Source organism: Gnatocerus cornutus, chromosome 3, assembly GCF_029298725.1.
Source record: "Gnatocerus cornutus isolate USDA-ARS CGAHR chromosome 3, icGnaCorn1.1, whole genome shotgun sequence".
Taxonomy (NCBI): Eukaryota; Metazoa; Arthropoda; class Insecta; order Coleoptera; family Tenebrionidae; genus Gnatocerus; species Gnatocerus cornutus.
This window is the reverse complement of record NC_142235.1, coordinates 20472179-20495017: the sequence shown is the minus strand read 5'-3', so window position 1 is coordinate 20495017 and position 22839 is coordinate 20472179. Positions and strand designations below refer to the sequence as shown.

Here is a 22839-nt window from a genome sequence, read left to right as displayed (position 1 = left end):
GATTTTTCGTGGATTCGACGACTTTCACCGTCTGTAATTAGCATCATTTATTATGTTAGTTTTTCTCCTTTCTCGCACAATGACCCACTAAACGCCGCCATTACCTAAGAGTCTTGCATAAGCGTCCATCTTTTTATCTTCCTCTTTTTTAGTCTCGCCGACGTTGCCTTTCCCCAACTTTTGAACGTTTTAATTAACCCAAAACGGAAATCCCACCCTGTGAAAAAATTAAAGAAGATATCCTTACTACCCCTTTTACTTTAATTGTAAGCATGGATGTCGCGGTGTTATAAATAAACGGTTTACAAGGGACTCACTCTACCCGTGACACTTGTAGATAAAATTTATGACGTTTTTTATTACGTATTAAATTACTTCCAGTTCCAAGTCTGGTGCTGGTGGAGAACGACCTCTTTTCCGTTTGGCTACGGATAAATATTTAGGAAATATGTAAACACCGAAAGGGGACAAAGTTAAATTTAGGTGGATCAAAATAATTTAAATGTAGCAGGCCTGGGGGATGACGTCACGTTTCCACAGCCTATTCCGATCACAAATTTTCAAACGGAGATTTTTTGTCGTGCTGAAATGGAGTTATAAAGAGCAATGCGGCTAAATTCGCTCCACTAGTTAATATTATTATTTTAAACATCAAGCAATATTAACTTTGTTACCGAGTTAAAAACGGGTATTAAACTGAAAAGTTTACCGAAACGTAATAGGATTTCCAGCTTTTTTTTCATTCTTCGTTGAAAGTCTGTCGTTGTAATACGAAATTACATTTTGCAAGTGTTCTCTTGTAGGGAATTTTAATTTTATTTGCGCCAACTTTTCACTCTACTTCGACGACTGATATGGTAGCGAAAATTTTAACAAATGGCAGTTATGGATAATGCAAATTTGAATAATTGGCAGTTATAGCTAAAAAAGCAAATTTAAAAAAATGACACGTATGGACAATGGGCTTGCGAAAATCGAAAAGTGTTATCGAATGACAGTTATGGATAATGAAAATTTGAAAAAATGACGCTTATGCAAAACAACAGTTCTGGAAAGTAGCAATAATGACATTATAAGCATGTAAAGATAAGATAAATTTAACGAAGAATCAAATTATAGAGAAAATTTGAACAAATGGCAGTTATGGATATTGCAAATGTTGACAAATAGCAGTTGAAAGTGTGTCATAATACGAAATGACATTTTGCAAGTGTTCTCTTGTAGGGAATTTTAATTTTATTAGCGCCAATTTTTCAACTTGCCTAGTCAAAATCGAAGTTTCTATTTTATTGGAATGACCCCTGGAGGAAATTTCGCTCGGTTAACCTTAATATTTTATCAAGGATTAGATGGTAAATTATGGGCCGAATATGAGTTTAACGGTCGCCGTGTAGGTGTCACGCGTTCGGTAATCTGAGGCCATTTTCTAATCCATCGCCGAAGACATTTATTTCAATATATTTCATTTTTCCGATACTTCCATTGAACGTCGAGGAATTATTATTGAAATTTATTGTTGTAATAAAATTAAAGATGAAATAAATCGTCCGATATGACGTTTTTATGAAATTTAAATTATTACCCACAAAGAAATATCCGACGGGAAAATAAAGGAAGAGCAACAATGTGATGGACTGTGTGTTCGGCTTTATCTAAATTGATAACGTGTGTCATTTACGTTCGATTTTTATTTTCCGCCGGAAGGTTTATCAACATTACCAATGGCACGTCATTTTTTTCCCATTATTTCTCTTGGTTCCTTCATCTAAGAAATGGCGAAAGATGTAATCTGTTTTTTCGATGCGTTTCATCATTTCGAGTTGTATAACTGTCTTTCTACATGACTAATTCTTACGATGTTTCCAGGTATTACAGATTTTCTAATTTGATTAATCATCGAATCTTTTACAAGCTACACGAAAAATCAATATTACTCAACCGCAAAGTAATTTAGAGAGAATGTGAACAAATGGACGATGACAAATTTATCGGAGAATCGAAATAGGTTCAGTCCACCCCTGCGCCCTGTTATCTATTATACGTAGAGAAAATTTGAACAAACGGCAGTTATGGATAATGAAAATTTGGGAAAATGACACTTATGGAGAACAACGATTTTAAAAAGTGGCAATTTCTGCAATTATGAAGAATCAGTATATGCCTGCGGCTATTATTATTGAGAAAATTTGAACAAATGGCAGTTATGGATAATGCAAATTTTGATAACTGTCAGTTTTTGATAAAAATGCAAATTTGGAAAAATGGCGCTTATAGACAATGAGTGCGAAAAAACGAAAAATGTTAACGAATGGCAGTTATTATTAATGAAAATTTGTAAAAATGACACTTATGCAAAACTGACACTTATGCAAAACAACAGTTCTGGAAAGTAGGAATTATGGACTTTATAAGCATGTAAAGAAATAATAAATTTAACGAAGAATCAAAATAGGTCTGGTCCATTTCTGCGATTAATATTATAGAGAAAATTTGAACAAATCGCAATTATGGATAATGTAAATTTTGATAAATGAGTTATAGAAAAGAATAAAAATTTATTTGAAAAAGTGGCACTTATGAACAATAAGCTTGCAAAAAAATAAAAAATGTTAACGAATGACAGTTATGATTAATGAAAATTTGGAAAAATAGCACTTATGTAAAACAACAGTTCTGGAAAGTAGCAATTATGGACTTTATAAATGTAAAGAAATGATAAATTTAACGAAGAATCAAAACAGGTCTGGTCTATTCGTGTGACTAATATTATAGAGAAAATTTGAACAAACAGCATTTATGGACAATGTTAATTTTGATAATGAACATTTATAGATAATAAAAATTTGGAAAAATGACACTTCTGGACAACAAACTTGCAAAAAAAATGAAAATTGTTAACGAATGACAGTTATGAATAATAAAAATTTGGAAAAATGGCTCTTATGCAAAAGCACAGTTCTGGAAAGTAGCAAATATGGACACTATGAGCAATCAAAATAAATATAGTCCATTCCTACGATTAACATTATAGAGAAAATTTGAACAAATGACGGTTATGGATAATGCAAATTTTGATAAATGCCAGTCATAGATAAAAATAAAAATTTGAAAAAATGGCACTTATGGACAACGAGCTTGCTAAGAAATAAAAAATGTTAAGGAATGGCAGTTATAAAAAATAAAAATTTGGAAAAATGGCATTTATGGACAATGGGCTTGTAAAAAAAATAAAAAATGTTAATGAATGGCAGTTATAGATAATGAAAATTTAAAAAACTGACACTTATGCAAAACCACAGTTCTGGAAAGTAGCAAATATGGACATTAGAAGCAAGTGAAAAAATGTTGATTTTACGAAGAGCCCCCTTGCGCTGATTCCAAAGAAAATTTGAACAAACGGCAGTTATGGATATTGCAAATTTGAAAAAACGGCGACAGTTATGAAAAACAGCAATTATGGACAATAAGCATGCAAAAAAATGAAACCATAGAAGCATTCTTGTGAATATTACAAGAGAATTAAAAAAAAACCGGCAGGGGAGTTATGGACGATAAAAATTCGGGAAAATGGCACAATTAAAAACGAAAATTTGAACCAACGAAAAACTAATCCAGCTCAAATCCCGTCCACGGCCGGTCAACCGGAAAAAATCTCCATTTTCCAACATGCAAATCCACACTTTCCCCGTTTTGCATATCAGAAAACCTTCCTCATTACTCGTAATCAAACAAAACCGCCATTTTCGTCTTCGGAATAATTCATTCCTTTAGGTGATGCAGTCGCCGTGTCCATAAATTTTAAATGACTCACGGAAGCGACTTGAAAAGCGCGACAGCAAAGTTATCATTCTGTGATAATCTTAACTAATTCTTCCAAGTCTCAGTGCAAGTGGAATAATTGAAAATAACGTCAAGTTTCGGAGAATTTTCCCAACTTAATTACGGATACACACGACAGATGACACAACACGATTGATCGAATTTATCTTTGGCGGCGCATAATGCATGGTTATCGCCGGATTAAAATTAATTAAATTACACAAATAACAGACTAATTTATGCGTGGTTGAACAATAGTTATCGTTCGGAGTATAATTTATCGAAATTATAATTTCAATTGATTTTCGGGAGGTTTTCGAACGCTCTAGTTGGCCATGAGACTAAAAACAAGTGTATTCTAGTTTCTAACCTCAAAATTATAACAAAGAAAATTTCGGTCAAAGTGGGCTAAACCACAAAACAAAACGAACCACGGAATTATCCCCCTGAGACGCTCGAAATGTCACAGTTTGGGGACCGCTGACTTGCTCTCTTTTATCCCGATTTTCGTTAATTCCGTGTCACCTGCCGCCGACGAATTTGCGCGAACCGAGAGAGAATTAGTAAATTATACATTATAAAGTGAATTAATTGCTAAAAGCACAAAACAAACAAAGTGACACCGCCAGATGTAGAAGCACAATCCCGTTTTTTTTCCAAATTATTTCCAAAATTGTTTCGTTTGAACATAATTGTTTGTTTATACACACGGTAATTATTTAAAGGACTTTATTCCACTTAAAATAATTAAATGTCCACTCGACGACGAGTGGCAGCGAGAACAAACACATTTTTGTCCCGGGTCAAAGCTGGCCATGGTTGTCATGGCCAACTTCGTGTTGCATCGATATGAAATTTTTATTTCATTTGAAAAGGTGGCGTGCTAAGGGAGAGTTTCACACGTGACGATTGTGATGGGGTTGTTTTTCATTTAAAAAAATGACGTTGTTTGCGGATGCGTGTTTCGTGGTTTGCTGCTATATTCGGGCCGGAACACAGCGGGGCTCTTAAAGTTGTTGCAAACTTCGCTATCACGTGACCCACATCGCGAATGTGGCAGAAATAAACTTCGGGACAAGGCGAGAGGTGCAGAAGTTTGGTCCGTGGAGCCGGATAATTTTTTTTATTACGCTTTTTACTGACCGAAAGTATATAACAGTCAAAATAGACAAACACTGCACGATTTGGTTACAAGATAAGGCGAGAGGTGGAGAAGTTTGGTCCATGGAGCCCGTTAATTTTTTTTTATTACGTTTGTTACTTTGTTTACAGTTTTAACAAAAAGCATATGAGAGTCAAAATAGAAAAACACTGCATGTTTTGGTTCCAAGGCAAGACGAGAAGTGGAAAAGTTTGGTCCATGGAGCCGGATAATTTTTTTTATTGCGTTTATTACTCTAGTTAACTTTGACAAAAAATATGAATCAAAATAGAAAAACACTGCACGATTTGGTTACAAGATAAGGCGAGAGGTGGAGAAGTTTGGTCCATGGAGCCAGATCAATTTTTTTTATTACGTTTATTACTTTATTAGCAGTGTTGACAGAAAGTATATGAAGAGAGAGGTGGAGAAGTTTGGTCCATGAAGCCGGATCAATTTTTTTATAGCGTTTATTACTCTATTTACACTTTTGACAGAAAGTATGTGAGTCAAAAAAACACTGCACGATTTGGTTCCAAGACAGCTCGATTGGAGTCCAATCTGCCCCGCGAGCTGGAATATAAATAAATTTGGTCAAAATTGTGAAATTTTCCAAAATTTACAGCCCAGACAAAGACAGACGGAATTATTAGTTGTCGCCACAAAAACTGTCACAATATATCGAAAATGTTGACCCATTTTCAGATTCCGCACAGAATTAGAGTCAACATTTTCCAAACCCCACACAAAATACAGTTAATTGTCACAGATACTTTGGTCCTTGGAGCCGGATATTTAATACCACCACCATTTAGTTAAGAATTCCGGTCCTTGGTGCCGGATAACTCGAAACAAACCAACAAAAGAAGCTACACTTCAACACAAAACATCCAACATCTCTTTTGTTCCAACAATCAGCCACTTTGATTCATTTAAACGCTCGTTTGTACTGCCAACGTTAATTGTAAAACGGTTAAAAGACAATGAAGAGTTCTGTTTTTCCAGTCAAGTTTCCACCCCATCGTTTCCAATGTTTGGATAGTTATTAAAATAATGACGTTGGAAAAAATCCCCGGGAATTGCTTCGAGTGGCAGTTGAGAGACGTTATCTCCCGACGCCAGATAAGAATATCTCTTTCAAATAAAAAGACGGTGGGAAAAGTGGAACGTGGCAAAAAAATCGGTGGAAATGTTAAAATTGTACCTCGAGAGCGTGTAAACAGAAGTAAATTAGCATGTTAATTAATTTGGCTATTTTCGCGATGTTGGACTATGATATCGCGCTTTTTACTAGTGGAAGCTTCATTAAAATTATTTTATTTCGTTTTTTATAAAGAAAGCTTTGCGTTGATAAAAACGATTGAAACAAGTCGGCTGTCATGTTTTTGACAGCAACAGGGTCGGGATGACAAATTGGGGTTTATTTTTTGCTGCGTAACGCCATTGGAAGGGTCTTTGGTCCAACGAGCCGGATCGAAAAATTTAAAGAAAGTGCTGAGAATTAGGAGACCCGTCTGATATTAGTCGCCGGTGTTTACATAACTGATCGAAAATAAATATACTTGAAGTGGGTGATAATCTGATATTTTCAAAAGCGAAATTATCAGTGTAAACACGAGCGACAAGTGTACATAATATAAAAATCTGGATAAATCAAGAGTGCGCGAAACAGGAACCACTTGATTAACGTGTGGTTGTCGCAACGGCTACTAGATTCAAAAGTGTAATAAAAATGTGTGTATTTTTTAAATTTGCCGTTCCCCTCGGTTGTTTTTATCCGAAATAAAATCTCAATTACTTACAGAGTCGCTATCGGAGAAACGGGGATCCAGTCTTGACAAACAGAGGGGAATCTGTAAAAAATGCGACTTTAGTAAAGGAAAAATCTAAACCGATCGATTTCATAAACCCCCCCGATAAATCAAAATAGCGGCCCATCGCAAGTCGTGCCGACATTGTTGTCGAATACGCCCAAGAATCCTCGTGTCCTACTTAAATTTTTCAATGAAAAGTGCGTCGAATCCGCCCCTGGCGGCGCCCTGACGACCACTTACACAGAAGAACTCCGCGAAGACGTCGACGGCGTCTCGGGGGTGGAAAACGGGCGGAAAAATTCAACGGCAACAACCACACTTCACATCGTCGACAATAAAAGACAAAGAAACAACATCACATTTTTTAAGCACGTTTTTCGACACTTTCACACCAAAGTCGAGGCGCTCGACATGCGGAAAGACACCTAAAGACTTCAAAGACACATCCGGAGCAGTTTTCACAACACGTTCACTTTATTTCCACGATTTTCCGGCGGTTTTACAACGGGATCGCCGACATCAACGAATGCTACCAGACGCCATTTTGTATATTTTTCGGACAGGACTGCCAACGTCAAGCCACTTTCACCAAAAGCACCAGAGTCGCGGCGGCGGCGGGCATGCGCGCCGCAAACGGGCCATGGGACGACATGGGACAATGGGACAAGTCATGGGCGAAATTGGGACGAAATAAACACCACCATCCCAGGAAAAAAACGCGAGAAATAAAACGGCGAAAATTCGAAACCAAAAAAATAAAGTCACTAGATTGAAAAAAAAACCACCACCGAGATGTATAATGAGTTGCCTACCTCACAGGCGCGATTTTCAAAAAACCACCCCCTGGGTGCTGTAATCACCCCCACTTTACTTACGTGAAATTTTCATGTGATAATCGCCGCTGCTTAGTCCCCAATTAATATTTAACTAAACTGTCTACGGGGTGACCGGAAATGACCCCTAACTAATTAACCACCCTTAACTCAACGGTGCGTTTCCTATTTCGTCGATAAAATCTCACTATTTCAACGTCTGACACACTCCAATGAGGTCGTTAATAATAAATAAATTTTGCATTAATAGGCTTCCAGGTGCATTGTGTTTACCAGTGATCGACTCTTCCACGTGGACACAAACTGTTGGGGGATGAATATTTAATGAGCCACGAAGTAATTTCCAAGGTGTGGCGAGAAAAAATCGGTAGGCGGAATAAAAATGATCGAGAACTAGATTGCGTATTTATAGATCAAGTGGAGAAAACGTGGAATTTGCGACGAAAAAACTCACCCTCTAGAATCTTCCAATGACGCAACATGTGCTCCAATCAGTGTCGCGTCTATTACTACCGTATTTCATTCCTTAAAAGTGAAAAAAACGTCAATAGTTATCAATTATTTACTGTTTTATTCCAAGCATCGCACACGACTGTTAATCCAACATTTATAAAGTCGTAACAAAAATAATTCAATGACTCAGAAATAGCCTCTCAACCTTACTATCAGCCACCAAAATGATAAACTTTGGCGTCCCCTCTTTGATTACGTGCCTACAAATAAAGTCAATACAGAGGAAAAATTACACCACTTTTTTATACCCTTCTAATTTTAAAACCTCCAATAATGTTTTATTAACATCAATTTGTACGTTTCTCTTTTTATCGTCCTCGAAATAAACATTGAGGTTGTCAGGCCTGTAGACTCCATCCCTGTCCCACTCGGGGTGAGTTTCAAACACGTGGCCTAACTGTTCTAGAAAACTGCGGAAAATTACGTAACTGTGGGGGTAAAACCATCCCAACTTACGTCGTTGTCTCATCAAACCCTTGAATGTAATCCATAATTTTATACTCGGGGTAAAACAGGATTACAGGCCACACCAAACAACCCTCTTGGACCGAAACGCGGCTGTTAAACAACTGGGGGAATTGGGGCTCCAATTTGCTCAAACTCAAACCATTTGAGCCCCCATCAATTTGAATTCCTCGCTTCTTAATTTCGGAAACTACCATCTCTTCTTCTTGTCTCTCCTTTTTTTCGGCAGCCCCCCGCTTTCGGCGGTCTCTCTCCTTTATCTTCGCTCCATGGAGGCTCTTTTTTCGCAACTCCAGAGCCTCGGCGTGGCTCTTGTCCCTCCCCAACACTCCATCACAGAACTCCACGGCCTCGTCGAATTTCTCGAGGGCGAAACAGCACTGCGCTGCCCTCATGAGCGCTTTGTCGTACTCCGGTTTGAGTTTCAGGGCCCCCTCAGCGTCCAAAAGCGCAGATCTGTAGTTCTTAAGGAAGAAATGTGACGCTGAACGGTTGTTATAAAGTGTGGCGTCAATTTCGGGGTTCCCGGACTTCGCCCTGAGCCCCTCAGTGTATGATAATATCGCCATTCGATACTTTTTGTGTTTGAAATTGAAATTCCCGTCGTCTTTGTACGCGAGAGCAAGTTCTTCCGGCTCGTTCTCCTCAGGGTCGTACTTGAGTTTCTGCAGGCCCTCATACAGGGGGTGGAGGGTGCCGGGTTCGCCCTCCGGGGCCCCCGTCATAAAGAAGGGGTGGTTCGCCAGTTCCTACAAAACAGTCAAGTGAAATTAAAGAGGAGTTTTAACCTCACTTCCTCCCATCGGTCGTAAGGCACGGACTCCTGAGGGGGGCGCTTAGGGAGGCTGTCAATAAAACTGTCCAAATTACGGTCGAGTTTGTCGGCTAGCTCCAGGCGCTCCTGTTCGGACATAGGGGGCTTCGCCATCCTGGGGGCTGTCGTCACAAAACCACAAACGTGAGTGGGTTGACATAACCTAAAACGTCACTCGGTTAAACAATATTAAAATTTCTCGTTAAAAGGCTCCACAAGACAACTAATTAAAGATGCGCCCTCGTTTTACCCTTACCTACCCATTATTTAGGTGTTTACCCCGTTTTTGAGTAGAAATCGAAGAAAAACTTTGAATTGTTTCGCTTTTCGCTCCGTTGGCACCCCTGCCCAAACAAACCGCTCATTGGTCCGTTCAAAAAACTCCGCCGCGAGAGGACACCACACGTACCAATACACGCTTCTGATTGGTTGGTGGTCGTAGTTTCGAACTGTCAAATTTTGGCGTCCGTTTCGTTTCTCCTACGTTTATTTTCATCCGCAATCATCCTTTCCAAACTTGGAGTAATTGTGTTAGTTTCGAGTGAATTTGACCCCGAAGATGTCCATCGGCGTCCCTATCAAGGTCCTTCATGAGGCTGAAGGCCACATCGTCACCTGTGAAACCATAACCGGCGAAGTCTACCGGGGCAAACTAATAGAAGCCGAAGACAACATGAACTGCCAAATGACTCAAATCACGGTGACGTACAGAGACGGACGAGTGGCCCAACTGGAAAATGTGTACATCAGAGGCTCGAAAATCCGATTTCTAATATTGCCGGACATGTTAAAGAACGCCCCCATGTTCAAGAAACAGACGAAGGCAGGGACGGCGGGCAGGGGGAAATCGGCGATTCTACGCGCTCAAGGTGAGTGAAATTGTCGTTTTTCTTTCACTAATGAGTTGTTTTAGCGGCAAGGGGGCGAGGGCGCGGGGCCAACCCGTCCGTGCGAGGAGGGAGAGGAGCGACGTGGCAAAACCCCTCTCAGGGGGCTGCCGGAGGACGAGGACGATAACTTCAGGAGTGTCTAAATTAAGTGTGTGATTGGAACTGAAGTTGAACATTTCAAGCAAAAACTCATTTTCTAGAGTCATGTAAAGACTGTTGGAATAATATTGTACGTGAATCCCCGAAGTTTTAGACCTTGAAACCATTCCTGTCCTTGAAAGTTCCCAGGTTCCTGCAGAGGGTGAGGTTTGAAACTAATTTTAACGAGTTTAATGTGTTTTTTTTTCGCTCATTTAAAGCTTTGTTACAAAGGAAATTGTAGTTTAAGTAGGCTTGGAAATAAGAATAAAAGCTCCCTTTGAAGCTCCTAATGTACTTTTTCAACCAAAATCAGATCAAAGCTTCAATTCATATTTAAACAAAATGAGAAATCAATGCCACTTTCGGAAATGCAGCGACCGGTCAAACACGTTCGGCGCCCAAGTTCTTTGGAATTCTGCCTAAAAGTCTGTGAAGTCTCAACGAAAGGTTTTCACCGGTTAAAACTGACGAAATTGGTCCTTTTTGTTGGGGCGCCATGTGCCTCGTTCTTTTTTTTGCTCCAAAGTTGGATCTTTCTGTGCAAGTTCGACTTTGAGTATTTTTTTAAGTACGCCACTGGATATGTAGTCTGCTTATACGTAAAAAACAACGATGTGCTAACTAGGGCCGTAATGATTTTTTTTAGGCCGTCATTTGTATCATAGTTTTACCCGCAGCTCTGAACATCATGAAACTTCTTGAGATTGGTAGCGAACCCACCAGAAAGCTCTCTAAAAAACTGGAAAAGAAGTTCAAAAAGGAAGTGTTTTACATTTCTGCTTACATGGCCTTCAACTTTATTATGTCCTTGGTTTTCGCAGTGCTGTTGATTATACCCAATCAAAACGACAATGAGGTGCTTTTCTTGTCGGCTATGCTCACTGAGTACTTTCCTGAGGGTCTGAACTTTCTCATGTTGATCTACAGGTTGTTTATTTGGTTCTTTGTTTACACGGGTATGGCAATACCGGCGCCGTATCTAATGTTTGGGTTTCTTCACTTCAAGTTGGGTATTTACCAAACTATGGACAATATTGAAAATATCAATCAAGGCTTTGATACAAGACGGTGCTTAAAATTGGGGGATTTCTACCACAAGGTTACTACAGAACGATTGTTGGGGTGCATTCGAATGTACTGCTCGTACCGCAGGTAGTAGTTACTTTTTTCCTCCAGTTACCCCGAGGGGTTGATTCGCTTCAATAATTTCTCCGATTTTCCTAGTGATTTCCTCCAATTTTTTTTGATTTCCCAAGGATTTCTCTTCATTTCCGAATGAGTTTCTTTGATTTCCCCTTATTTCCTTGCAATTTTCCCATAATCTCCTTTGATTTTACAATGATTTCCACCAATTTCTTGGTGATTTCCTACAACTTCCCCTAATTTTCTTTGTTTTCCCAGTGATTTCCTAATAAGTTCCCCTAATTTCTTAGTGATTGTCCTAATTTCTTGTCGATTTCTTCCGATTTCCTCTAATTTCTTAGTGATTTACATCATTTCCTAGTGATTTCCTCCGATCTTCCCTAATTTTCAAAGTTTTCCCAATGATTTCTCCTGATTTCCTAATGATTTCCCCTAATTTCTTAGTGATTGCACAAATTTCCTTCTGATTTCTTCTGATTTCCGCCAATTTCTTAGTGATTTACCTAATTTCCTCCGATTTCCCCTTATTTTCTTTGTTTTTTTCAATGATTTCCCCTAATTTCTTAGTGATTGTCCTAATTTCCTATTGATTTCCTCCGATATCCCCAAATTTTCTTTGATTTTTTTAATGATTTTCGGTTGATTTCTACTGATTTCCTGCGATATTCCCACTTTTTTTGTGATTTATGCTAATTTACAAATGAGTCTTTAATTTCTCCTCATTTTCTTGCAATTTCGTCTGATTTGATAGTAATTTCTTCTGATTTCCCCCAATTTCCCCAAATTTTCTTTGTTTACCCATTGATTTCTCCCGATTTCCTAATGATTTCCCCTAATTTCTTAGTGATTGCACAAATTTCCTTCTGATTTCTTCTGATTTCCGCCAATTTCTTAGTAATTGTCCTAATTTCCTATTGATTTCCTGCGATTTTCCCAAATTTTCTTTGATCTTCTAATGATTTCCCCTTATTTTCTACTAATTTTCTCCGATTTCCCCACTTTTTCTGTGATTTCTGCTAATTTACAAATGAGTTTCTTTAATTTCTCCTGATTTTCTTGCAATTTTGTCTGATTTTATAGTAATTTCTTCTGATTTCCCCTAAATTTTCTTTGTTTTCCCAATGATTTCTCCTGATTTCCTAATGATTTCATCTAATTTCTTAATGATTGCACAAATTTCCTTCTGATTTCTTCTGATTTCCCCCAATTTCTTAGTGATTGTCCTAATTTCCTATTGATTTTCTCCGATTTCCCCAATTTTTCATTGATTTTCTAATGATTTCCCCTTATTTTCTACTGATTTTCTTCGATTTCCCCACTTTTTCTGTGATTTCTGCTAATTTACGAATGAGTTTCTTTAATTTCTACTGATTTTCTTGCAATTTCGTCTGATTTTATAGTAGTTTCTTCTAATTTCCTAATGATTTCCCCAATTTCTTAGTAATTTCCTCAAATTTTCAAATGACTTCCTTATGATGTCCAGTAATTTTCTACTGATTTCCCCTGTTTTTCTTTAATTTCTCCCAATTTCCTAATGAGTTCCTTTGATTTCTCCTGATTTTCTTGCAATTTCGACTGATTTAAAATAGTTTCTTCTGATTTCCTAATAATTACCCATAATTTTCTAGTCATTTCCCCTGATTTTCTAGTGATTTTTCACCAGTTCCCCATGATTTTCTGGTGGTTTCATCTGATTTGCTTAGAATTTTTGATTTTCTCAAATTTCTTTGTGATTTCCACTGATTTCTTGGCAATTTCCCATAATTTCCTAGTGATTTTCTCCGATCATCCCAAATTTCTCCAATTTCTCTTCATTTCCAAATGAGTTCCTTAGATTTTCCCAGATTTCTAATTTTTTAATAATTTCCTCTGATTTCTTAATGATTCCCCAAATTTCCTCCGATTTTCTCGTTTTTTTTTATTTCCCCCATTTCCCCTGATTTCCTAGTCAATTTCCTCGATTTCCTTTGATTTCTTGTCAATTTCCCCTAATTCCCTAGTGATTCCCCCGATTTTCCACTAATTTCCCAAGACACCGATTTCCCAGGGAAACCAACCCCTCGACTTACCCCCACTATAATTCCAGCAAAGCCGGCGAAATCGTCAAAACCTTCGAGAGCCTCTTCTACCCCTTCAAGCTACTAGGAACCGCAGCAGTTTTCTGCTGCGTATTCCCCTACTTTGTAAAGTTACAAACTATACTTTTTCCCCACTAACCCCACAATTCCAGCTCTACGACTACGCCGACCTCCACAACATCCTCCGTTGGGCATTCCTCATTTTCATAGGCGCCACCATCCTCATGGCCATCACCACGTGCGGCCAAGACATCGAAGACTCCGTTAGTAAACCCCACGCTCTCATCCCCTCTAACTTTACTTTCAGTTCGAGCAAATCTTTGCGACTTTGATGAACGTGCAGTGGTACCACTGGAGCCCGAGCAACAAACGAACGTACTTAATTTTCCTAGCCTGTGCTCTCAGACCATTTCGAATTAAATTCAGCCAGGAAATGCATCTGAACCACGAGATGGCACTTGAGGTGACGTGCGGGTGGCGACACTGTTAGATAATCAAGTTTTTTCAGATAGGAAAAGTGTTTTTTTCCGCCGTGTCGCTCATTAACACGCTGCAAGGTCGGAAAGTGCACTGAGCCGGGCGTCGCGAGATGCGCTTTTATACACTCATCCCCCACCACTTTCTTACACCGTTACCATGGCAACTAAGGAGATTCGTGGAGATTTTCACGATGTTTTGATTTCGCGATAATTTAATGTAATTAACGTGTCACCTGAGCCACAACACTATTGCCTTCATTATTATTGTTATTTTTACATCATTTAATTTGATAAAAAGTGCTATTTACGTCCTTTCCGGCCTTGGCTCTGGATGGTATAAAAATCCCAAGAGTTAAACGCTCGGCACTTGTATAATAATGTTGGTGTTATCTGCCGCTTTGTGCCTTTTTTTGGCCACCTCCACACTATCAGCGATACCCGATTAAAGTCGGCATGAAACTAACAAATGACGTTTTAGTACAAAGAACTACAGCAATACGTGGATGAATGTGCAGAAAGTAGCAACACCCCCCAGGAGGAGTACATGGGTGCGAAGGTCCTCTTAGAAGAACCTTCAGAGAACTTGCAGTGCATGGCCAAATGTCTGTTGGAAAAAATGAAGGCGATAACCGGCGATGGTGCCTTCGCCCCGGAGGTACTAAGCGAGTACTTGGCTGACGCTCCTCCAGATCTGAAGACGAAGATCCTGGAGTGTATCGATGAGACGAAGACTGTCGCCAAATGCGAAGACACGGAAAAGTTACGCGTGTGCATTTTGCCCGAGGCCAAAAAACTCCTAGGGATGTAGGGCTACGTAGACCTATACTGACGTATACTCAAAACCATTGCACCTAGCACTGTCACGTGCTTGTATTAAATTGAATAATTATAACAAAAAACATTGTAACGTTGCAACGATTTCGTAATGGTTTTCCCTAGTTTCTTAGTGATTGTCATAATTTCCTATTGATTTCCTACGATTTATCCAAATTTTCTTTGATTTCATGATGATTTTCCTCTATTTTCTAGTGATTTCCTTCGATTTTCCCTGTTTTTCTTTGATTTCTTCTGATGATGGGTTCCTTTGTTTTCCCCTGATTGCCTTGCAATTTTCTCGAAATTCCCTATGATTTCCTCTAATTTTTTAGCGATTGTCCTAATTTCCTATTGATTTCCTCCGATTTCTCCAAGTTTTCTTTGATTTCCTGATGATTTCCCCTTATTTTCTACTTAGTTCCTCTGATTTTCCCTGTTTTTCTTTGTTTTCTCCTGATTTCTGAATGAGTTCCTTTGATTTCTCCAGATTTCCTTGTAATTTTCTCGAAATTCCCTATGATTTCCTCCAATTTTTTAGCGATTGTCCTAATTTCCTATTGATTTCCTCCGATTTCCCCAAATTTTCTTTAATTTCCCCTTATTTTCTACTGATTTCCTCCAATTTCCCCTGTTTTTCTTTGATTTCTCCTAATTTCCGAATGAGTTCTTTTGATTTCTCCTGATTTTCTTGCAATTTCGTATGATTTTATAGCAGTTTCTTCTGATTTCCTAACGATTTCGCATAATTTTCTAGTCATTTTCCTTGATTTTGTAGTGATTTGTCCTAATTTATTCGTGATTTTGTAGAGATTTTTTTCTTTCTTCGATTTCTTATGATTTCCGAATGATTTAATCTGATTTCCAAATGGCTTTCCTTAGTAATTTCTCCTAATTTTCTGATGATTTTCACCAATTCCTCCTAATTTCCTTGTGATTTCCATCAATTTCCCTCTAATTTAATAATTAATTCTCCTGATTTTCTAGTGGTTTCATCTGATTTGCTTAGATTTCTGAGTGATTTCCCCTGATTTCTTGGCAATTTCCCCTAATTTCCTAGTTATTATCCCCAATTTTCTTTGATTTTCCAATGATTCTCCTTTATTTTCTCCTAATTTCCCCCAATTTCTTAGTGATTTTCCTAGTGATTTCCTCCGATTTCTCCTAATTTTCTTTAATTTCCCCTTATTTTCTACTGATTTCCTCCAATTTCCCCTGTTTTTCTTTGATTTCTCCTAATTTCCGAATGAGTTCTTTTGATTTCTCCTGATTTTCTTGCAATTTCGTTTGATTTTATAGCAGTTTCTTCTGATTTCCTAACGATTTCGCATAATTTTCTAGTCATTTTCCTTGATTTGGTAGTGATTTGTCCTAATTTATTCGTGATTTTGTAGTGATTTTTGTCTTTCTTCGATTTCTTATGATTTCCATTGATTTCCGAATGATTTAATCTGATTTCCAAATGGCTTTCCTTAATTTTCCTCCTAATTTTCTAATGATTTTCACCAATTCCTCCTAATTTCCGTGTGATTTCCATCAATTTCCCTCTAATTTACTAGGAAATTCTCCTGATTTTCTAGTGGGTTCATCTGATTTGCTTAGATTTCTGAGTGATTTCCCCTGATTTCTTGGCAATTTCCCCTAATTTCCTAGTGATTATCCCCAATTTTCTTTGATTTTCCAATGATTCTCCTTTATTTTCTCCTAATTTCCCCCAATTTCTTAGTGATTTCCTCCGATTTCTCCTAATTTTCTTTGTTTTCCCAATGATTTCTCCTGATTTCCAAATCATTTCCCATAATTTCTTAGTGATCGTACCAATTTCCTATTGATTCTTCCGATTTTCCCTAATTTTCTTTGTTTTCTCAATGATTTCTTCTGATTTCATAATGATTTCCCCTAATTTCCTGTTGATTTTCTCCGATTTCCCCAAATTTTCTTTGATTTCCTCATGATTTCCCTTTATTTTTTACTGATTTCCTCCCATTTCTCCTGTTTTTCTTTGATTTTTCCTAATTTTCGAATGAGTTTCTTGCAATTTAGTCTGATTTTATAGTAATTTGTTCTGATTTAATAATGATTTCCCCCAATTTCTTAGTGATTTCCTCCGATTTCCCTCAATGTTTTTCGATTTCCTTATGATTTCCACAAATTTTCTACTAATTTCCTCTGATTTCTCCGAATTTCCGAATGAGTTCCTTTGATTTCTCCAGATTTCCTTGTCCTAATTTCCGATTTCCCCAAATTTTCTTTGATTTCCTTATGATTTTCCCTTATTTTCTTCTAATTTCCTCCAATTTCTCCTCATTTTCTTTCATTTTCCAATAATTTACTCTGATTTCCGTAGTTTCTTTGATTTCCCAATAATTGCTCCTGATTTCTGAATGAGTTCCTTTGATTTTCCTTGATTTCTAAGTTTTTAATAATTTCCTCTGATTTTCCCGGATTTTCTTTGATTTCTCCCATTTCTGAATGAGTTTCTTTCATTTCCCCTGATTTCCTAGTCATTTTCCTTGATTTCTTGTCAATTTTCCCTAATTTCCTAGTGATTTCCCCGATTTTCTTCTAATTTCCCAAGGAAGCCAACCCCTCGAATCACCCTCACTATAATTCCAGCAAAGCCGGCGAAATCTTCTACCCCATCAAGCTACTAGGAACCGCAGCAGTTTTCTGCTACGTATTCCCCTACTTTGTAAAGTTCCAAACTATACTTTTTCCCCACTAACCCCACAATTCCAGCTCTACGACTACGCCGACCTCCTCCAGAACTGAAGACGAAGATCCTGGAATGTGTGGATGAGACAAAAACTGTCGCCTAATGCGAAGACACGGAGAAGTTACGCGAGTGCTACGTAGACCTATACTCACGTATACGCAAAACCATACCACCTAGCATTGTCACGTGCTTGTATTAAATTGAATAATTATAATAAAAAACGTTGTAACAGTCCCGACTATGTACAAAACGGTCGTTTTGCTGATCGAGAAAAACCCCGCAGCCGTGAACTCCGGGAAATTATCCCCAACTAATCGAATAAACTGGCAGATTTCTTCCCTTTCCAGCCCGGAGACGTGTTGGCGGAGTTTGTACCCCAACAAAATCGTCGTTTTCGCCTCATTCAACACCCCATCACACAGAAGGATAAAACAGAGAGTTCCCACCTACAGAAGTAAAAATTAGAGATCGCCAACAAGATGGCGGCGACTCACGTTGGTTAACAGCACCACGCTGATGTTAGAGATGATCACACCCATGTACTGGCTCTGGGTGTACCCGAAACTATTCCTGAAGATGTCATCGAAGTAGTTTAACAGTAACATACTTGAATACAGGACTGTTATAAGTATCGACCAGCCGAAGATGTCGTTGAAGGCCACGTTGGTTTCTTTGAGGGAGTAAATAATGTCTTCGATGCGTCTCAAGACTGGGGAACTCGTCCCTCGTGTCTGGGTGTAGAGGATGTGTTCGGAGAGGAGGAAATTGACGTGTTTGTACCGCCACCAAATGATACGAACCACCACGCAAAGAAAGAAGTTGTGGTAGAATTGGAAGTAGAGTTGGATCACCTCCATCCAGTACTGCTTGTAGTACTCGAACCCCAAAATATCGGTCCAGACGTAGGCGACGTATACGTTGACCACCCAGTATAGTACATTAGGGACCATAAAAAGAACATAAGGGGCTCTGAAATTGTACCCTGACTCCTCCAGAGCGTGGACTAAATACCGGTACTCTCGACTCTTACAAAAAACAGGCGCCAACACTGTGTAACAGTTGAAGGAGTTGACCAGTACCACCATACTGATGGTCAGAACCAACTTGATTTCGGTGAAGTTGATGTAGAGGGGGAGTCTATAATAGGCTACGGAGCCCAAAGAGGCTACCAAAACCCCCGTGATCACCAGAACGGCGTAGATTTTCGTTGTGAGCGTCTTCACCCTTTTCCTCGAGGGGGTTAGGGCGAAAATTTCGCCGTACACCATAATCAAGCGGAGGAGTTTAATGCCCATGGCGGAATGGCCGGTCATGGTCAAAACCGCATTAAATATTAAAGCTACACCGGTGATTTTCTCCTAATTGCGGCCTGTTTAAACACGGAAATTGGAAATCGATGGTCTCTATGGGGTACAATCGTGAACGTTTATTAAATTAACAAAAAAGAGCGGAACCTTATTTACAACTGATTTTCCACGTGTGTTTACTAATTATTTAGACACGCAGCCAATACATGGAGCTGCGGAGGCGGTTGTAATCAGGGAGGCCTTCAACGGGCCCCACCGCCGCCACCGCTGGACATCTATCATAAAGATACTTATAGCAAATATCCCTGACGTTTTGCGCAGAAATCGAATTAATCCTATGGGTGAGTTCGTGGGGCGGCAACCTGCGCCCGTAGCAAAGAAGTTGGCGTCCAATATCTTCGCACACTGCGGTGGAGGTGTCCAGTTGCAACAACGTGTTTGCGATGAGTTGGGCCTTGGCGCGCTCCACCTCGCCTTCGGTGGCGCTGGTGGCCAAGCGCATGAACTCCTGCTGGATGTTGAAGACCATGTCTTCGATTTTCAGGGGGTCGGAGACGAAGTACACCCCCCAGAGACCGGTGTCCTGTGGAAATAAAGACAGTCGAGGGGGTTGTCGGAGGGATTTCTCACCTTATAGCAGGTGTTGAAGCTTTGGTAGGAGTGGCAGAGTTCGCCTTCGGCGCTGGCGCGAGCTAGATTCGTCGCGTTTTGCTTGGCGGAGGCCTGGGACCTGTCCCAGGCCCCCAGAAGTGTTGACGCCACCATGAGGGTTAAGACGTCGGGGTCGGTCCAACCGGCGCCCTCCACGGCGATGGCGATGTGGGCTAGAGGGAGAGAATCGTCGCGGACTCGGATTTCCGAACCCGTGAATCTGCAGGGCCCCAAAATGGGGATTTCATCAGGGTAAGTGTTGTCTGCAAGCCCAAATTAGACACCTCACGTCATTTGATACGACCTACTTAATTTCCCCAGGTGCTGCTCGCACAGTTTCACCAACTCCTCGTGGTTGACTCCTCCGGCGCCGGCGACCACAATCCGACTAGCTTTATAATGGTTGTCAAGATAAGCCCTTAAGTCCGTGGCGTTGATAGACCGGATATTAGCAGTGGGGCCCAAAATGGTGTTGGCTAATGGAGTCCCTTGGTACGCGATGGCGTGCAAATGGTCAAAAACCACCTCCTGGAGGTTGGACTCCACTTCTTGCATCTCGCGGAGGATGACGCTGCGCTCGCGCTCGATTTCAGCATCGCCGAGTTTCGCGTTCTGGACGATATCCCCCAGGATTTCGATCGCTTTGGGGACGTCCTTCGCCAAACACTTGGAATAATAAACCGTTTGTTCCCTGCTGGTGTAGGCGTTCAACTGGGCCCCCAGGTCCTCGATTTCGATCTCGAGCTGCGTTTGGTTTCGCTTACCAGTGCCCTAAAACAGGGGCTATTATTGGGGAGTGAGAAATAGCCGGGGGTTACTTTGAAAGCCATGTGCTCCATGAAGTGGGCGACTCCGTTGTTCTTCGAGTTTTCGTAGCGACTCCCCGCGTCGATCCAAATGCCGACGGTGGCGGTGTGGGAGCCCCAATCCTCAGTTGCCACTCGCAGACCTACAATGCCATTTCAGACACTTTAAAGACAGGAATGGGGGCACTGACCTGAATTCAACGTGCTGACGTTGGTCGGGGGGACGTTCAAAACCACCTGTTTGGGCTCAGCGGCTGTGGAGGCTTTGCGGAGGCTCTTTGACGCCTGGAAAAAGATTTGCAGGTTATGTCGCCGAATTACGTAACGTCATTATGCAACTATTGGACAAACAACATAAAGTTGGACAAAGGTCTAAAACGGGTTTTTATGGGGGCTAAAAGGGGTTCTTACCTTGATAAGACTCCCATTTTTGGATAATTTTGCCACGGATTGCGACAACTTGAGGATAGACGCCATGTTTCTCGGTGTCTGTCAAATTTACGTCAAATTGTCAAAATTCAGGAAATCGACCAATCACGACATCGAGTTCACAAGTTCAGTGGAATTTGAATTAAATTTGAGCAACATAACCTCACTTATTGTTGATTTTGTTAGGATTTTATTTAAAAATACGAGCAGAGTCTGAATGTGCGCCCAAATTAAGACAACTAACAATTCCAAGTTTAATTTTCTAGTCGGGGTCAACTTAACATAACCTAAAATGTTCTCCCGTCACCTCTCCACTATTTTCAGAAAAACCCGCTTCGCCCCCTCAAACCTCGCAAAGTTCTTCGCCACAGCCCCCCAGGATGTCGACAGAGACACCCACTTTGGTTTCCAAACGGTCAAAGAGAGCGAAAAGGAAGAAAAAGGTGAGTCTGGGGCCCCCTTGTTCCTCTAACTCTGCCTCAGTTTACAGCGTCTTTGAGAATGTCGCTACGAGCTACGATAAAATGAACGACGCGATGTCTTTGGGGATCCACCGCCTCTGGAAAGATATTTTTATGTGCCGATTGGGGCCGACTTCTAATACGAAGCTTCTCGATATGGCGGGGGGCACAGGTGATATTGCGTTCCGTTTTCTGAACTACGTGAAAAACGAGAATGTGGGGGGCTGCCATGTTACGGTTTGCGATATAAACGCGGATATGTTAGAAGTGGGCAAAGCCCGAAGTAAGAGTCTTAGACACGACCCCCAACAAATCAGTTGGCAACAAGGGAACGCGGAAAGTTTGCGTTTCAAAGACAACAGCTTCAATGCCTACACTATAGCTTTTGGGGCCCGAAATTGCACGCATATCGACAAAGTCCTAGAAGAAGCGTACAGAGTCCTGGAACCTGGGGGGCGCTTCTTGTGCCTAGAATTCAGTCACGTGGAAAACGACACTCTTCGATGGTGGGTACCTTTGTGAGGATGACAAGGGGGCTCATGTTGTCTTTCCAGGTTGTACGACCAGTACAGCTTTCAAGTTATTCCAGTAATGGGGCACATTATCGCGGGGCAGTGGCAGGCGTACCAATATTTAGTCGAGAGTATTAGACAGTTTCCGAATCAGGTATGCGAGTTGCGTACTGTACTTTTTCTACGATGGCTTTTCAGGAGACTTTCAAAGGGATGATCGAGGAGGCGGGCTTCCGGGGGGTCACTTATGAGAATTTGAATATGGGGGTTGTAGCCATACATTCGGGCTTCAAGTTGTAGTTTTGTCAAAAAATGGAAATGGCGTCGTTTCCAACCAATCAGAACGTTTATTGTGGGTCACGGTACTGTGACAAAATTCGACGGTGTGTAATTATCTAAAGTTGGTCACCATGAAGGATAACGCTAATTTGTCGAAATTTCTATCATTAAACGAATTTTAGTAAAAAAAACTTGGTTTTTTTCGTTGCTATAAAACCGAATTGGTACTCTCTGTCGCTCAGTTGGTAAAAATGTCGTTTCTGCTTTTCCTGCTGTGCTTAATCTTCACCCTCTGCAAGGCCGATAATACAGTTACCTACTCAGGTATTTTCTTAAACGACCCTGTATATTCCATTTTAGGACGACTGCCTCAAGAACAGTTCTCTAACGCAAGAAGACTTGAAAATGTACGATTCCGTTGACGAAGTCCCTGAGAAAGTTCTGTGCTTCAGTAAATGCATGAGTAAGAAAATGGGGCTTTTGGAAGAAGACGGGAAAATCGACGTCGGAAAACTCGAGTTAGTTGCTGGTGTTAAGGAGATGACGGAGGAACAAATTGGGCAACTGAAAGAGTGCGCTGAAGAGGTCGATACTGTTGAGGAGTGCGAAGACATGAAGAAGTTGCAAAATTGTTTTATGGAAAGGTTTATGTGAAAGTAAAGTTTTCAAGGAAAATCTTATTATTTAAAATTTTTGTTCTTCGTTTTTTTAATTATTTTTTTCACTTCATTTTGA

At 40.1% G+C, this 22839-nt stretch overlaps 6 protein-coding genes across 8 annotated transcripts; 3 read left to right on the top strand and 3 right to left on the bottom strand.

Moving 5' to 3' along the window:
- Nucleotides 1-8160: 8160 nt before the first annotated feature.
- On the bottom strand, nt 8161-9838 carry Dpit47 (DNA polymerase interacting tpr containing protein of 47kD). Of its 2 annotated transcripts, XM_088032844.1 has the most exons (5): nt 9660-9838; nt 9379-9562; nt 8577-9334; nt 8369-8530; nt 8161-8320 (listed from the first exon to the last, which is right to left on the bottom strand). In XM_088032844.1, the coding sequence occupies exons 2-5, from the start codon at nt 9511-9513 to the stop codon at nt 8239-8241; spliced, it is 1137 nt and encodes a 378-aa protein (XP_087888970.1). In that variant the 5' UTR covers nt 9514-9562; nt 9660-9838; the 3' UTR covers nt 8161-8238. The 2 variants fall into 2 exon arrangements, with proteins under 2 accessions (XP_087888970.1, XP_087888969.1); XM_088032843.1 differs by lacking the exon at nt 9660-9838 and having other exon boundaries at nt 9379-9608.
- Nucleotides 9830-10720, top strand: SmD3 (small ribonucleoprotein particle protein SmD3). 2 transcript variants are annotated; one of them, XM_088032846.1, is made up of 3 exons: nt 9830-10268; nt 10313-10437; nt 10490-10720. In XM_088032846.1, the coding sequence occupies exons 1-2, from the start codon at nt 9959-9961 to the stop codon at nt 10414-10416; spliced, it is 414 nt and encodes a 137-aa protein (XP_087888972.1). In that variant the 5' UTR covers nt 9830-9958; the 3' UTR covers nt 10417-10437; nt 10490-10720. The 2 variants fall into 2 exon arrangements, with proteins under 2 accessions (XP_087888972.1, XP_087888971.1); XM_088032845.1 differs by having other exon boundaries at nt 10313-10720.
- Nucleotides 10721-17836: 7116 nt separating this feature from the next.
- On the bottom strand, nt 17837-19008 carry LOC148177978 (uncharacterized). The gene is made up of 2 exons (XM_088032095.1): nt 18154-19008; nt 17837-18105 (listed from the first exon to the last, which is right to left on the bottom strand). Exons 1-2 carry the CDS (start codon nt 18970-18972, stop codon nt 17842-17844), a joined length of 1083 nt encoding a protein of 360 aa, XP_087888221.1. The 5' UTR covers nt 18973-19008; the 3' UTR covers nt 17837-17841.
- A 57-nt stretch (nt 19009-19065) lies between these two features.
- UQCR-C1 (Ubiquinol-cytochrome c reductase core protein 1) lies at nt 19066-20945 on the bottom strand. The gene is made up of 6 exons (XM_088032094.1): nt 20835-20945; nt 20615-20708; nt 20436-20566; nt 19926-20388; nt 19597-19880; nt 19066-19549 (listed from the first exon to the last, which is right to left on the bottom strand). Exons 1-6 carry the CDS (start codon nt 20898-20900, stop codon nt 19154-19156), a joined length of 1434 nt encoding a protein of 477 aa, XP_087888220.1. The 5' UTR covers nt 20901-20945; the 3' UTR covers nt 19066-19153.
- A 113-nt stretch (nt 20946-21058) lies between these two features.
- Nucleotides 21059-22295, top strand: Coq5 (ubiquinone biosynthesis protein COQ3, mitochondrial). Its single transcript, XM_088032096.1, has 4 exons — nt 21059-21295; nt 21336-21819; nt 21868-21979; nt 22024-22295. Exons 1-4 carry the CDS (start codon nt 21145-21147, stop codon nt 22123-22125), a joined length of 849 nt encoding a protein of 282 aa, XP_087888222.1. The 5' UTR covers nt 21059-21144; the 3' UTR covers nt 22126-22295.
- A 55-nt stretch (nt 22296-22350) lies between these two features.
- On the top strand, nt 22351-22783 carry LOC148177975 (uncharacterized). Its single transcript, XM_088032098.1, has 2 exons — nt 22351-22415; nt 22465-22783. Exons 1-2 carry the CDS (start codon nt 22356-22358, stop codon nt 22756-22758), a joined length of 354 nt encoding a protein of 117 aa, XP_087888224.1. The 5' UTR covers nt 22351-22355; the 3' UTR covers nt 22759-22783.
- Nucleotides 22784-22839: the final 56 nt, after the last annotated feature.

Bases quoted from the DNA above. Each gene is read 5' to 3' on its own strand.
- LOC148177975 (XM_088032098.1), top strand. From the start codon at position 22,356: ATGTCGTTTCTGCTTTTCCTGCTGTGCTTAATCTTCACCCTCTGCAAG. The intron at 22,416-22,464 runs GTTACCTACTCA...ATTCCATTTTAG, and splicing joins TCTGCAAGGCCGATAATACA to GACGACTGCCTCAAGAACAG.
- Coq5 (XM_088032096.1), top strand. From the start codon at position 21,145: ATGTTCTCCCGTCACCTCTCCACTATTTTCAGAAAAACCCGCTTCGCC. The intron at 21,820-21,867 runs GTGGGTACCTTT...TTGTCTTTCCAG, and splicing joins GAAAACGACACTCTTCGATG to GTTGTACGACCAGTACAGCT. The intron at 21,980-22,023 runs GTATGCGAGTTG...ATGGCTTTTCAG, and splicing joins TTAGACAGTTTCCGAATCAG to GAGACTTTCAAAGGGATGAT.
- LOC148177978 (XM_088032095.1), bottom strand. From the start codon at position 18,972: ATGACCGGCCATTCCGCCATGGGCATTAAACTCCTCCGCTTGATTATG. The intron at 18,106-18,153 runs GTGAGTCGCCGC...TTACTTCTGTAG, and splicing joins GCGTGGTGCTGTTAACCAAC to GTGGGAACTCTCTGTTTTAT.
- UQCR-C1 (XM_088032094.1), bottom strand. From the start codon at position 20,900: ATGGCGTCTATCCTCAAGTTGTCGCAATCCGTGGCAAAATTATCCAAA. The intron at 20,389-20,435 runs GTAACCCCCGGC...CCCCTGTTTTAG, and splicing joins TGGAGCACATGGCTTTCAAA to GGCACTGGTAAGCGAAACCA. The intron at 19,550-19,596 runs GTGAGAAATCCC...TTATTTCCACAG, and splicing joins GCTTCAACACCTGCTATAAG to GACACCGGTCTCTGGGGGGT.
- Dpit47 (XM_088032844.1), bottom strand. From the start codon at position 9,513: ATGGCGAAGCCCCCTATGTCCGAACAGGAGCGCCTGGAGCTAGCCGAC. The intron at 9,335-9,378 runs GTGAGGTTAAAA...ACTGTTTTGTAG, and splicing joins CTTACGACCGATGGGAGGAA to GAACTGGCGAACCACCCCTT. The intron at 8,531-8,576 runs GTAAGTTGGGAT...AATTTTCCGCAG, and splicing joins GGGTTTGATGAGACAACGAC to TTTTCTAGAACAGTTAGGCC.
- SmD3 (XM_088032846.1), top strand. From the start codon at position 9,959: ATGTCCATCGGCGTCCCTATCAAGGTCCTTCATGAGGCTGAAGGCCAC. The intron at 10,269-10,312 runs GTGAGTGAAATT...GAGTTGTTTTAG, and splicing joins GGCGATTCTACGCGCTCAAG to CGGCAAGGGGGCGAGGGCGC.